General features: G+C 37.6%; 1 protein-coding gene across 3 annotated transcripts in view; it reads left to right on the top strand.

Moving 5' to 3' along the window:
* ADAM23 (ADAM metallopeptidase domain 23) overlaps positions 1-15,417 on the top strand; it is a 172,160-nt gene that overhangs the window by 145,204 nt on the left and 11,539 nt on the right. For 2 of the 3 annotated variants that reach the window (XM_050752825.1, XM_050752826.1), the window contains exons 23-24: positions 519-687; positions 1,837-1,948. In XM_050752825.1, coding sequence (XP_050608782.1) covers positions 519-687; positions 1,837-1,948 — 281 coding nt within the window. Of the gene's footprint in view, positions 1-518; positions 688-1,836; positions 1,949-11,580; positions 11,672-15,417 lie in introns of all 3 variants that reach the window. The other variant, XM_050752828.1, reaches the window with a different exon arrangement.

Below are 15,417 nucleotides of genomic sequence, written 5' to 3'. Positions count from 1 at the left end.
TCATTACGCTAGGCATGTCTGTAAATATCAATAGGAAATAACTGGTTTGCTTATTTTTTTCTATTATGGATAGTCAGATCTTCTGAAGTAAGAATAATATTTTTCAAAATATTTTTTATTTGCTGTTTTTGTTCATCATCTGCTTTTTTTTTACTATGCTACATCTGAAAGCCTTGGAGAGCTACTAATATATTTGCTTCTTTTGTTCTCATACAGATAATTCTCCTTTAGTCTTAATGTTGGGTCTTGAAAACAAGTGAAGATTTAGAATATACTTTGTGCAAATGACATTTTTCTTGTTGATGTGTTTTCTAATAATGATTATGAGTTTCTTTTTCATGCTCTTTTATTAAGGAAAGGTAGGGAAAGGGGAAGAAGAAGAGGAGTAAGAAAATGCTAGGAGAAATCCACATCCACTGACAGCCTCTTCAGTTTCATGAAGAGCAAGTCTCATTCGTGTTGATGTTATATTTCTAAGTGTGGTGCGACTGGTTATATGGATATCTTTCTTGTTTTAGTGGTGCTCATGTAGTTTTAGATGATGATACGGATGTGGGCTATGTAGAAGATGGAACACCATGTGGCCCGTCTATGATGTGTTTAGATCGGAAGTGCCTACAAATTCAAGCCCTAAATATGAGCAGCTGTCCACTTGATTCCAAGGGTAAAGTCTGTTCGGGCCATGGGGTAAGTAGGTATCAATGTGACAGCTGGAACCTTCATGGTCTGGCATGGTCACAGTGGCTGGACTTTCAGCCATTCTCCTAGCCAACATGGTGAAACACCATCTCTACTAAAAATACAAAAAATAGCTGGGTGTGGTGGTGGGCACCTGTAGTCCCAGCTACTGGGGAGGCTGAGGCAGAAGAATCGCTTGAACCCGGGAGGCGAAGGTTGCAGTGAGCCGAGATCAAGCCACTGCACTCCAGCCTGGGCGACAGAGCAAGACTCCATCTCAACAATAATAACAACAACAACGACGAAAAGGCCACATTCAGCCTTGTTAATTGCAATCATGGCATTAGAATATTTCAGATTAAAAAGCTTCCTTGTTTGATTTTATCATCTCTAGTAATCTGTCCCTGAATGTATTTCTCAGGGAGATAAGGGTTTAAACATTCCTGTGTCTAGTTTGCTGATTGTTATTTATTTCATCTAGATTACAGTTCCATTCCAGCATGCTGGCGGGTCCCTGGAGAAAGAGGGAGGAGACAAAGATCACTCTGGGGTCCTCAGCTTGGCTGACTGAGAAAAGAGGGTTACCAGGGTCTAGGGGTGTTGGGATGGGGTTGGGGGGAATGCTTGTTGGGCAGGGAAGGTGCCGTCAAGTGAGTTTGGTGTTGGACATGGTGATAGTGAGGTCATACAAGGCATTGGTGATTTATGTCTCCTGGCCTTTATCTCCAGCAATGCTTTTGAGCCCACTATCTATTAATTTATTGAATGAAGTATATATGTTTTTAAAGTGTGTTCCTAGAAACAGCTACTTCTGAACAAAGTAGGAAAAAGTATCTTATCAGACATTTGTATACTTAAGTAATATCATGATTCAGTTTAAGAATAACATGAATAATTCAATTTAATTTGAGAATAATAATAAATAATTGAAGAATTTCTTCCTTTTAATCTTTTTCTTTAATTAATGGAAAAAATGTTACACAATATGATCTATGCATTATTACTTCATGTCTAGTGATCACAACCATGGGAAACTTTAAAAAGAAATTCCAAATAGCTTTTAAAGCTTCCTCCCTGCCCCCATGTCTCTTTTACATCTATCACCATTATTCTACAAAATACAGTGAAAATGCTGTATCTGTTCCTTTTTCTTCACAGGTGTGTAGTAATGAAGCCACCTGCATTTGTGATTTCACCTGGGCAGGGACAGATTGCAGTATCCGGGATCCAGTCAGGAACCTTCACCCCCCCAAGGATGAAGGACCTAAGGGTTTGTGTGATTTCGGTTTCAATTCATGGAATACTGAATTCATCGACACTGTTCCAATGCATCAATATAACATTCTTATCGACTTAAGAGGAGACACATAAGGATATCTCTTTTTGCCTTTGAAGTATATAATTTATGTTACTGCAGAATTAAGGATTCTGTTATATCATATTTTTAAAATGTGTTTGAATTACTTCTTAGTCCAGAACTGAGACTGGAAAGAAGTAAATATACACATTTTCTTTAATACAGTATTCTTTTTCTCTTTCAACCTTATTCTCTTTCCATAGTCACAAATTATTTTGTAGTTTGTCTAAGCTATGCCATTTTTCTAATAGATCAAATCTTTTTGGCTGACATGAGACTCTGGTTACTTTTCAGTGTCGGAATCTCCCCAGAAGGAAGTTGTCACCTTCCAAGCTCTTTTTGAACACTCTCTTGACTAGGAAGGAGTTGGAATTCTTCACAGAACTTTCATTCTTCAAAGAAAATGTGAAAGATCTGGACCTTTGTTTTAATCAGTCATTAAGAGGAGATAAATTAGAATTTGGGGATTAGAAAGAGACTCAGGGGCCACTTAGGACCACTCTCTATTTTTGCAGATGAGAAGGCCCAGACCCTGAGGTCAGGTCACTTACTGTAGTCACTGAGGTAGTGAGAGACAAGGCTGGGACCAGGACCCAAGTCCCAAGTGCCTGATCTCAGACTCTTGTTCTCTGCCCATCCATTATATCATCTTTTTTTTTTTTTTTTTTTTTTTTTTTTGACAGGATCTTGCTCTGTCACCCAGGTAAGAGTGCAGTGGCACAATCATGGCTCACTGAAGCCTCAAACTGTAAGGCCCAAGAATCCTGCCACCATGCCCGGCTAATTTTTTTATTTTTTGTAGAGACAGGGTGTTGCTATGTTGCCCAGGCTGGTCTTGAACTCCTGGCCTCAAGTGATCCTTCCGCCTTGGCCTCTCAAAGTGCTGGGATTATAGGTGTGAACCACTGCGCCCGCCCCTCTTACATCATCTTTTTTTTTTTTTTTTTTTTTGGAGACAAAGTCTCGCTCTGTTGCCCAGGCTGGAATACAGTGGTGTGATCTTGGCTCACTGCAACCTCTTGCCGCCCGGGTTCAAGCCATTCTCCTGCCTCAGCCTCCTGAGTAGCTGGGATTACAGGCACCTGCCACTGCACCTGGCTAATTTTTGTATTTTTAGTGGAGACAGGGTTTTACCATCTTGGCCAGGCTGATCTTGAACTCATGACCTCGTGATCCACCCACCTCGGCTGGGATTACAGGTGTGAGCTACCGTGCCCGGCCTCTTACATAATCTTATAATGTAGTCTGTGTTATCAGGAGTATGGTAATCATTTTTCATTATTCTCCCGATTCCCAACCCCTCATACAATTTTCAAAGATCTAGAAAAACCATCAGTCACAAACAGGCTTACTACAGCATCTGTTACATTGTACCTGAGAAGCCAAGGAAATACTAGAACCAGGTTTTATATACAGGGATGACATTGTACATCAGCTTCTTTATCATGGTACTGCTAACAGTTTTTTTTGTACGTAACTGCCATGCTTTTCTCTGACAGGTTGGAAAATGCATATAGGATTAGTACCATTTTGATCCGCTTAGTTTTGGATGAAAATTTATTGAAACTCTCTGAACGTCAGTATCGTTTATGTGGGAAAAGATGATTTCAGATGCAGATAAAACTCTGTAGTCCTCAATTCCTGAAGAGATTTAGGCTGATTCAGACGCATGTGAATTGTTCAGTAATAGTGGGTGTGTTAAAACACATTTTATGCATTTGCTTAATATGCCCATGATATTAAAATTCTGTAAGAATCATAATCACACCCTCACAGTCTATTTCTGTTCTCTTCCTTCTATTTCTAAAAGGGAACGTATTCCACTTTTACACTTAGTCTTTTGTTACTTTAAAACTAGAACAAAAAATTCTTGGATCCACCTTCTGAAGTTAGATTTAGAGAAGATTTAAGCTGTAACAAGAGGAGCCAAGGTTCATTCTTTCCAGATTTTCTCTCCACAGTGTGTCTGTGATTTTTTTTTTAAGATCTAGATGCTGTTTCCTCAAGTGATGTATAAAGATGCCTCAAAGAGTCTAAGAGCTAAATTTACTTAGACTCTGCCTTTTTTCTTTAAGTAGGGTACAGGATTATTAATTGTCTAGTTCTATAATATCTATTCCCTGTTCCTTCACCCACCCATGCCTAAAAATCTTTGGAGGCATTCAGTAAAGAAAGCCACGTTCTAGAGAAAGAGTACTCATAGCTGCCTTTTGTTTTGTTTTGCTTTGCTCTCTCCATTTAATGTGGTAGCATCCCACACTATCTTTAAAAAAAAAAACAAACAACTTTTTTGATCCTTCAAGGAATACATAACTTACTGAAGAAAAATTTGAAAATACAGAAAATATTAAAACTCAGAGGTGCTCAAGATAAGCATTATTGGGCCTGGTGCAGTGGTTCATGCCTGTAATCCCAGGACTTTGGGAGGCCGAGGGCAGGTGGATCACCTAAGGTCAGGAGTTTGAGACCAGCCTGGCCAACATGGTGAAACCCCGTCTCTACTGAAAACACAAAAATTAGCCGGTAATGATGGCACGTGCCTGTAATCCCAGCTACTTGGGAAGCTGAGGCATGAGAATTGAGCTTGAACCCAGAAGGTAGAGGTTGCAGTGAGCCAAGATTGTGCCACTATACTCCAGCCTGGGTGACAGAGTGAGACATTGAGTCCCCTACTCATCCCCCCCAAAAAGAGGCCAGGCAGGGTGGCTTACACCTGTTATCCCAGCACTTTGGGAGGCCCAGGCAGGTGGATCACCTGGGGTCAGGAGTTTGAGACCAGCCTGGCCAACATGGTGAAACCCCATCTCTAGTAAAAATACAAAGATTAGCTGGGTGTGGTGGTGCATGCCTGTAATCCCAGCTACTCGGGAGGCTGAGGTAGGAGAATTGCTTGAACCCAGGACGGGGAGGTTACAGTGAGCCAAGATCGTGCCATTGTACTCCAGCCTGGGTAACAGAGCGAGATTCCATCTCAAAAAAAGAAAAAGAGATAAGCATTCTGGTATGCTTCTTTCCTGTTGCATGTTTTCTTTTTCCATTCTTAATGAAGACAGTGTAGTCACTGTAAAGGTATTCATTGGTTCTAAAATTATTAAAAACCTTATGAATCTCTAATAATTTTGATTAAATTGAAAATAAGTCATTAAATGAAATAAATGACCTAGTTATTTTTACAAATGTTTAGATTTCCAGAAAAATCAAGCAATTTTAGTACAAGTAAATAATAGCTTTTATCTATAATAGCTATCTGTATCTTTTTAACCTCTTTTAAAAACTCTATTAATCTACTGGTAAAACAGAAACTAAAAAACTTTGTTGTAGATTATATTGTTTTGTTTTTGATTGTCAGGTTAAAAGAAGATTCCAAGTGATAAATTATGTGCTTTTCTTTTTATTCAGTTAGCAAATATTTATTGACTGTCTACTATTTAAAAGATAACATATGCTTGGCATACAGACACTTCATAAATATTACACTCTTTCAAAATACGTAAAGGAAATGAGATGCGACATGCTAGTGCCGCTTTTCAGTTTGTCCATATTCATTTGTTTTGTTGCCTTGCTGAAGAGTAATAGGTAATGGACTCAAGTTATTAAAACAATCAGTGTTTTATTGACTGTAGGCTCAGCAGTGTGTGGGACACTAAGATTTTTCTCAAAAACTGCATATTGTGACTGGGCGTGGTGGCTCACACCTGTAATCCCAGCACTTTGGGAGGCCGAGGCGGGCAGATCATGAGGTCAGGAGATCGAGAGCATCCTAGCTAACACGGTGAAACCCTGTCTCTACTAAAAATACAAAAAATTAGCCGGGCAAGGTGGCGGGCGCCTGTAGTCCCAGCTACTTGGGAGCCTGAGGCAGGAGAATGGTGTGAACCCAGGAGGCGGAGCTTGTGGTGAGCCGAGATCACGCCACTGCCCTCCAGCCTGGGCAACAGAGTGAGACACTGTCTCAGAAAACAAAAACAAAAACAAAAAACTGCATGTTGTGTCTTTTTTCTCATGATCCAACTGGTTTGATTGGCGCCTGCCTGATTGAGCACAGTGTTTGGGCCCTCCCCAAATGCTTGCCGTTTATAATGGGCACCACCCACAGTGGCCAATCATATCCATAGATGAAGGTTTTCTGTATAGGTGCAGTAAGAGTATTAAAAATACTTAGTTTTATTTAATTTCAATGTGCTTCCATTATATAGAGAAAAAAATTCAAGAAGCATAATGAAAATATGGCCTTTTAAAAAATCATGAACATGGACATAAAAGATAAATTGTACCCGACTGCCCTTTGGATCAAGACCAAATTAGTAAAAATGAAGGCGAATATTATGACTCCATCTTCATTGATTTGAGAATGTCAGAAATGAACTGACGTGTTTTGGGTATTTATTTTAACTGTAAGTTCCTGGAAGAATAGGAAATTCAACCTCTCCTGTGTGGGGACTGAAAGCATACCTGAAAGCATTGCCACTGGAGTCACCCTGTACTTGCTCCAGTTGTCCGCTATGGACCCATAATTTAAGGCCTGCTAGATTATTCACACCAACTTCTCAAACCAAACTATTGAAAGACAAGAAATAGGATCTCAAAGCACAACCCATGTGAGCAAGGATTTTTTTAAAAGGATTTTTGTCACGTTACTTTATTTTTTCTACATTGTTGTTTATTTCACATACAAAAACCCTGTCTTAATTTTATTTTTAATTTTTTATATTTTTAAAGCCTAGTCCTTCTCTCAACTTATTTCCACTGAAATCATTATAGAAAATTATTTTGCTTTGTTCTACAAGGACAGAATGTATTTTAACTCTGTTTAAAAGACCTAGAAATCTCTCCTGTTACAGGGAGATCCACATCAAGTACCCTAATTGTTGTCTGTATATAGACACCTTCTCAAGGTGCTTACTGTAGAATACAGTGGATATTTTCTCATGTGATAGTTTACATCACCATTGTAAGAAGGAAGAGAAACTGGGACATAGCTGATGTTTTCAGTGGTATGTGTGGGCAGAGATATTATTCCTGGGAAGCTTTGGTCAGACCTTTTTATCACAACCACACTCATCAAATCAGAGATAAAAAGGGCCTTAGAAACAATTCAGTCTAGACCCCTTGTTTTACAAATAAAAAACTAAGTTTTCAGGGTTAACAGTGAGTGAGTGGCAGAGCCAAGAATATAGCATAATCACCTTATCTTGAGCCAAATGCTTTTTTCTGTTATTTCACACTCCTGTTTTGAAGTTGAATTATGAGGCTAGGCACAGTGGCTCATGCCTGTGATCCCGATCACAACACTTTAAGGAGGCTGAGGTGGGCGAATTGCTTGAGCCCAGGAATTCCAGACCAGCCTGAGAAACATGGAAAAACCCCATCTATACAAAACAATAAAAAAATTAGCTCGGTGTGGTGGCATGTGCCTGTAGTCCTAGGTACTTGGGAGGCTGAAGAGGGAGGATCACCTAATCCCATGAGGCAGAGGTTGCAGTGAGCCAAGATCACACCACTGCACTCCAGCCTGAGCAAGAGAGTAAGACCCTTCTCAAAAACAAACAAACAAACAAAAAAGCTGAATGTTAAGTTATTCTACTAGTTCTTATAGCATAATAGCTAGTAGAAAGCGAAACAGTGACTAGGTAGTAATCAGGCTTATTAGCTGATCCATTACTTGTCAATGGTGCTTTTTATGGAATTAGATAAGAAAGGAAGTATTGTATTATTAGCATTTAGTATTTTTAAAACAATAGTTTTGAAATCTTGCTTTCTAAAGTATTAACCTTGAGGAGTATTTAGTGTTTACATTTACCTTTTGCAATATATCCTTTTGGTGACTATCTTTGTCAGTGCACAAATCTTTGATTTTATAATTTAGATGATTAGATATGAGAAGTTATCCTTATCATATATGATTATGCTTATGTATAATTATGTGCTACTTGGATTTTTTTTTTCAAATAACAATGGCCTTATCAATAACCCAAGGATATATTAAGTTTAAAAATTTTTTAATACCTGTGAATTTATTTTGTTTCAGTTCAGAAAAACTATTTTCATTGACAGCATAAACTGAAATATATCCTTACATGAAATTATTTATTTTGCAACCTTTTAGACATTTGTCCATGTGTCTAAAAATGAACTTGTTGTTTTCTTTTTTGGAAAAGAGTAAGGAGATCTGATTGTACGTATAATGTATTGAAATATGGAGCTACATACCAATATTATACACTAGTACATAAAGAGTTTATTTAGTATTTACTTTTCTAGTCTTGAATTGTAGTGGAATAATAAATCCCTGAAGAAAGAACTTTGGTCCATGGAATACAAATGATGACTCTGATGCCTCCTGCCTGTGAAGTATTAAAAGATACAGGATTTTAACCCCCTTTGGAATCACGTGGGAAAATAATGCACCTTCTTATTTGAGAAACTCTCTAAAAATAAGGGGGAAAAAACCCACTCAATTTCAAAACAGCACATTTTCAAAATGTCTGTAGCATGACTTGTCTATAAAGGAATTCTACATATAAAGTAGAAAATCTTAAGAAAAGGATAAAATTTATAGTTTTTGATATTTTATACTTACCAAAAATTCTATCTTTTAGCACAAGTAAACCTAGATAGCAGGGACCAAGACTAAAATTAAACCAACAAGTAATGGAAATAAGCAAGTAAACAAAAATGAAAACATTCTGCTAGGTAATAAACAGATTCCACAAACACGTTATACTGAAAAGTAAGTGTATCAAAGAGTTAGGGAGCAAAGTTAAGTTCATAATACAAGGATTGTGTTGTCAGCTAGAAGCTGTAAGAGTTCCATCTCCAGGTTTGGTAGGATGAGAAGGAAAATAAGATATATCATCGTGTGTCCAGTATAGTTCCTTGAACAACAACAACAAAAAAGATAGTAGTAGGTAATGAATGAGTGAATTAATGAATAAATTACAGAATAGATAAATTAGTATAGAAGTAGAATTTTTTTCCATGAGATGATAAATTCTTTGTAGCTATAAAAAGTAGCTGCAACCTTCATTTTCAAATATGTCCCCTGTAAAAATCCACCCACCCGTGAGCTACTCAGTTAATTTATGTCGAGGTGATGCACAAGTTCCTACTTGCCACAACAAAGTTCAGCGCTCTCTAAAGGAAGAGAACAAAAGCAAAGCAGGATAGACAAAAAGAAGATCTTCACATCTTTAAGAGATAACCATGTTCAGTACAGTGACAAAGAATCAAATGGCACTTTACATGTATTTGCAGGATACTGTGTAACTCAAAGTAGTGGAAGGGAGAGAGAACAGGGAGGGTAGGGATGCTTTTGAGAAAGCTTTTTTTCCCACTTTTATCTTGCTTTAGCGTTAAGAGTACTTATCAGTTAAGAATGTAGAGATAATTATTCTTTCTCATTGGAGATTACAGACTATATCTGTTCATCTTGAACATCCATTTGAAGCCTCTGTAGAAATGTCTTGTTCCTCTGGTTGTATTTCTAAAACCTACATGATTTTGTCTTGTTTCTGCAGTGAGAAATTATATCCATAGCAAAGACAAAAGCCTTTTTAAATTATTTTTATTTATCTTTCATATAGTTCTTACAATTTCTAAAAAATTAACATTCATTTAGTATCACAGTTTATGGGAGAGGGTTTTTTCCTATTATTTAGCATACGTGGCTTATATAAAAATTGCAGAAGTCATAGGACTGTCATGTATTGCAGCTCTGAGAACCAATGCCTAAAACTTAAGCAAAAAAAAAAAAAAAGTTATGGCCAGGCACAGTGGCTCACACCTGTAATCCCAGCATTTTGGGAGGCCGAGGCGGGCAGACCACGAGGTCAGGAGTTTGAGACCAGCCTGGCCAATGTGGTGAAACCCTGTCTCTAAAAATACAAAAATTAGCCAGGCGTGGTGGGGCGCACCTGTAGTCCCAGCTGCTTGGGAGGCTGAGGCAGAAGAATTGCTTGAACCCAGGAGGCAGAGATTGCAGTGGTGCAGTGAGCTGAGATCGTGCCACTGCACTCCAGCCTGGGTGACAGAGCAAGACTCCATCTCAAAAAAAAAGTTATAAAATATGTATTTTTAGTATTCTGAAAGCAAGGGTTTTCTAAGGTCTTTTTAAAAATGAGGCCTCATATTTGGAATGCCTTTCAATCCCAGTATTTGCCTCCATAACTTGAAAATCAGAGTAGTTCAGGTGATTTTGAGTTCTAACATATTGTCATAGTGGGGAAACATTGCTGCCACCTTCAGTGTTGGTCTTCTTCCCTTAGCCTTCAACACTCTCAGGGGACTTTTCTGTTCTCTGTTGTGTCCCCATCTTTTTTGTTTGTTTGTTTTTTTAAGAATCCAGGTTGTGCTTAGTCAATGATAAAACTAGAATTTCTCCCTTACATTATTATCTTGTGATAAGATGAAGCAGTATACAGTTGCTTAACAGGGTTAGAAATCCAAGATTCTCTCTCTCCCTCTGGGAGAATATTTAACTGAAAATGTCAGTGAGCCCAATTGTAAGCCTTAAAAAATGGTGGCTTTGAGTCGTGGATCTTTGTTTTGTTTCACTGTCTCAGAGCACACAATACACGTGAAGGGCAGCCTTGTTGAAGCCAATCTCTGTTTTCATGGAAAAGGTGATCTGAATTTGATTTCTATAGAAATACGAGATAAAGTGTATGTATGTCCACACACTTGTGTGCACACAGGCACAGACATACAACTGCAAACAATGTGTCTTCCAACTTTAACACCAAACTTCATTTTGCCTTTGAAGGGGGAACCTTGGGGACCCCCACTCATTCCATGCCCATTTTCCAGGATAGGAAAGCTGTACACAGAAGCAGTGACATAAAGTTATTCAGAGTCTCACTCTGGTAGTCATCTACCACTTGGTGGTCTGAAGCAATTAATATGGTTTCCCAGAGACCCTAACTTTCTATCACAGCATAGTTTATCCACTTGAGACTACTACTAAACAAAAAACAAAATGTCCAAATACTATGACAGAAATCCAAACATTGCAGACTTATTTGAAATATACTTTTCAATAACTTCCCAGGTAAACATGTATTTACTTTTAAAGCTATTCTGTCTTGAATTTCTAAGGATCTTCACAAAACTGAATGATATATTCTGAATTTTGAAAAGATGTAGCTTCTTAGGCATATTTTACAGTTTGAGAATTTTATAAACAATTACCACTGGCTTATTACTTTTGTAATTAAAATACAGATTTGCTGTTATGCAATTTAAATTACTTTTTAATTTTACCTCACATCTGGTAGGAACTATAACAGATTGAATTATTTGTGTGTTTATAAATATGTATAAGATAATTATGTTTTTTAAAATTAGGATGTGCGGAGTTTGAAGGTAAATTCACAGTTATCCTCAAATATCTTCAATGTGTATGTAGATCTTAATTTCAAATCTTATAGCAAAAAAAATTCAATATTTAGCCAACTTTCAAAGCATGTCCTGAATAGATTATTTTGTATGTTAGTGAAATTAGTGTGTCATTTCCTTTGTTAAAAAATCTCCGTTTTCCCTCCACACAGTGAATATGGCCACAAGCAGGCTAATAGGGGCCGTGGCGGGCACCATTCTGGCCCTGGGGGTGATTTTTGGAGGCACAGGGTGGGGAATAGAGTAAGCATCCTTGCCAGTTTCAGAGTGTTTCTGTGTGGTGCCTGGTGTGTGAGGCGATGCCTCTACCTGACCCCATGTCTCGTCCTGTTGACCGTGTTTCCTGTGGTAGTGCACCTTGTGGTGTGACTTGGATATTGCTTGTGTCCTGTGGTTTTCTTTTGTCCTGTAGAACCTTCTCCTGTCTGGAACAATGTGGGGCATAACATAACACTGGGTGTGCTTCCGATATCGTCACAATTAAGGCAAGAGTCCCAACACTTCCATTGCTCCTCCACTTTGTAAAAGTAATTTTAAAATACAGACTTTTTTTTTAACCATTTATTGGCAAAGATACTTTTATGTGTGTGTTTTCTTAGGATTCTTGTAATAAAGTTAATCTGTGCCAGTCAAATAAACTTACATATATAACTAGAAATTATCAACAGTTATAGCACCTTTTAAAGGTGATAAAAATGATAACTACTAATGTTTTCTTCATGTATTTAGAATGACATAGGAGGCTGCAGCTTAACTTTTTAAAAAGGAGATATTTAGCATACTGCCTTCCTATTTTTCCTGTAAAATAGGTTAATAATTCAAAATTGAAGTCTACATAAATATTTGGAAGCAAGGAGCATTAAGAATGAAAAAAATATTTAATCCAAACCTGTATAACCATAAGTGAACAGCTGCAAATCACCTGGTGGGTTGGTCTTAAAAGTAGCCAGGGTGTAAATAAATATATTGTGTGCCACTTGCCCATTAAGCTGTCACAGAAATACAGTTCTCCTGATGCTTTGATTTAGGGTGCTCTGTACTTGATCCACATCCTCAGAATAGCTGTCAGTTCTCCATGGGGCACTGCTTCCTAAGATTGCTAATCTGTAGATTAAAATATTATCATGATTCTTTTCTTCTCTCTCTAATTAGAAAAAGAATATTTAAGAATGGCAGACATAACCCTTTACACAGTCTTTTCTATCTACTCTGGTGGTGGTGACACTTCAAAGTGGCCCAGGAATGAATTATTAGTATCTTCAGGAATCACTAGATATCTTTTACTCAGCCACCCCAAATCATGGGCTTATTGTGAATATCAGACAAGTTTTTCTTTAGTTCCATTGGTTAAAACAAATGGGTGCTCCTCTTACATACTGGAATTGGGAGACCCAGGCACCAAAATAGCATTAAGAGGGAAGCAGGTTCATAGGTCACACCTTGTGTTGAAGATGACATGAGTCTTCTTTCTCCTGGATTCAGGGACTTTGACCAGACTTTGATCTTCCAACTCACAACTCATCGCTATGGACTGTGAAGCTGGTTAGCACAGGGGAAGCTAGAAATACTAGAAAAGAGATTTTGTTTCTCCTTGTGTGTTAGAAAACAAAGACCATAACAGGGATAAAAATATTTAGAGACAAGAACTTTGTCCTGTAAAATTTCCCCTTGGATCTGTTGACTGGGTTATATACAGAAGAAACATTCCTCTTTCAGGGCCAGCTCCATGCATGCATTTATGTGAAATTCCTCCTTGACAAATGTTAGTTTTCTGAAAATCATCCCAAATGCATTTTTTAACATTATACATTGGCTGTAACTTTGGTGTCCTTAAATGTACTAATAGAAAGGATGAATTTAATAATCCTTCCTTTAAGTCTTAGAGATAGGTAAAATCAAAGAGGCCTTTCTTGTAACATATAGTCCTTGTTATCAGCATTTGTTTTCATCAGTCATTTCCAGTTTTGTTCGTTTGTGACTATTTCTAATTGTGACAGGTAAGTCTGTGTAAGTGTATATATATTTTTTCTAAAGATAGATTTGTTATTCCTAGTTTATGAGCACTAGTTGTCTCTTAGCTTACTGATTTTTTTCCCTTCAAATTCCAAGTTTTAGCATAATTGCTCAAGGAGTAAATATAGTTTTTAAAAAATAATGTAGTACAATATAGATTGTCTTAACATTTCTTAGTTTAACTGACAGAGTAATGTTCATTCAGTCACTAAGAATTCCATGGGCAGTTTTTTGTTTTTGTTTTTTTAATTTCTACTCCTTAGTTTATAACTCAGGAATCATTTTTCATGAGTTATGTATTGATTCTAATCCTAACCTATGTTTTCTGAAGCTAACTAAGTGTAAATCATATCCAAAGCATAGAGTATGTACATGGTTATATATTTTTTAATGTTTGTTTTGAAATTTGATTCTCTGTTGAAATGTGGGGAGGAAATACATGTAAATGGAATAAAGTTTCATTAAAACAGAAGTTAGCAAACTTTCTGTAAAGGGCCAGATGGTAAATAGTTTTAGCTTTCAGCCTACAGGGTTGTCTGTCACAACTTCTCAACAATGCTGTCTTAGCATGAAAGCGGCCATAAACAATATGTAAATGAATGCGCATGGCTGGGTTCTGATAAAACTTTTTTGCAAAAACAGACGGTGGGGCTAGATTTGGTCTGTGGGCTCTAGTTTGCTGATCCTTGACTTTTAGGATATGTTTTAGAGTCAAACAAATCTGTGTTCACATCTTGCCACTATCACTCACTAACTTCTAGAAGCTTCTGTTTCCTCATCCATTAAACAAGGATAGTCATAGTTCCTACCTCATATGATTTTTGTGAAGATCAAATGAGATACTATATGTCAAGTGCTCAGAACTGTGTCCAGCACATAGTAAGTGCACAATACAGTAGCTAAACTATTTTTATGGCTCTCATTATTATTATTATTGATGTATCTCTAAAGGCAACTGGGATTCGTTCTCTAGATGGTCATTGGTTAGTCTTAAGAGCATGTCACAAGCCCAGGAGCCTGAAGAGACCTGCACCCCTGAGACTGTATTGCAGCTGTTCTCTACCTGCCCACCAAGCCCTGGGTGGTCTCTGAGTAAAAACACGTTATTCATATGCAATTTGAGTGCCGCCAAAAGTGACATCCATTTATGTACACAGTTGAGGGCACTGATGTGAGCAGAAAAGAGAATTTTTTACACAGAAATGAATGTATACACAAAACTCAGGGATTTTAGAGAAACTGGCAACATTGGCTTTGTGATTCTTGGAGCAGGGATAGATAGGACTGAAAGTATTTTGTTGTTAGGGGACATTGTACCTGCATATTAGCATCCTGAAGGATGGGATATTTAAAGTAATTATTATACTAGGTTTAAAGTTGCTTAGATTTTAAAATGCTGAGCTTAAGGAGAGTGAGTGAGTGAGTGGACAGGAGTTACTAGAATATGGATTAGCTCTTACCCTTAGCAATTGATAAAAATGCCACCTTATCTTTTCTTTCTTACTGTCCTTTGGCTCTCTGCTTTTTTATATCTCTAAGCCTCAAAGTTCTGTTAATAACAGTGGGAACTTTAAAGCTATTCTCAGTTGAATCTAAGGAATCTTTTTACCATTTCCCCAAAGTTACCCAAATGAGATTTATGCTTCCTTATATCTTGCCTTTGGAACCCCATTTTGGTCTTTACCACTGTAAGGACCGTGAAGAAGTGTATCTTTGAGAGCAAGGCTTCAAAAGTCAGATCTGTAGTGATGACTTCCTTCTGACTGCTAAATTTTAACTGTCTCCAAGTGGGGAATTAAAAAGTTAGCATTCCGACCACTTTTAGGTGCTTTTTGGAAGGGCATTGTAGCAGAATGTGTTTCCTTTCCTCCATGCCCCCATTTGTCAGTCAGATGGAGCTAATCTGAATGCAATGGTGTTCTCTATGTGCTTTTACTTATTTGACACATGATACTTGGAAAAGGGAAGAGAAGAAG

The sequence above is a fragment of the Macaca thibetana genome, chromosome 12 (genome assembly GCF_024542745.1).
Source record: "Macaca thibetana thibetana isolate TM-01 chromosome 12, ASM2454274v1, whole genome shotgun sequence".
NCBI classification, from domain to species: domain Eukaryota; kingdom Metazoa; phylum Chordata; class Mammalia; order Primates; family Cercopithecidae; genus Macaca; species Macaca thibetana.
This window is presented reverse-complemented; position numbering and strand designations above follow the sequence as displayed.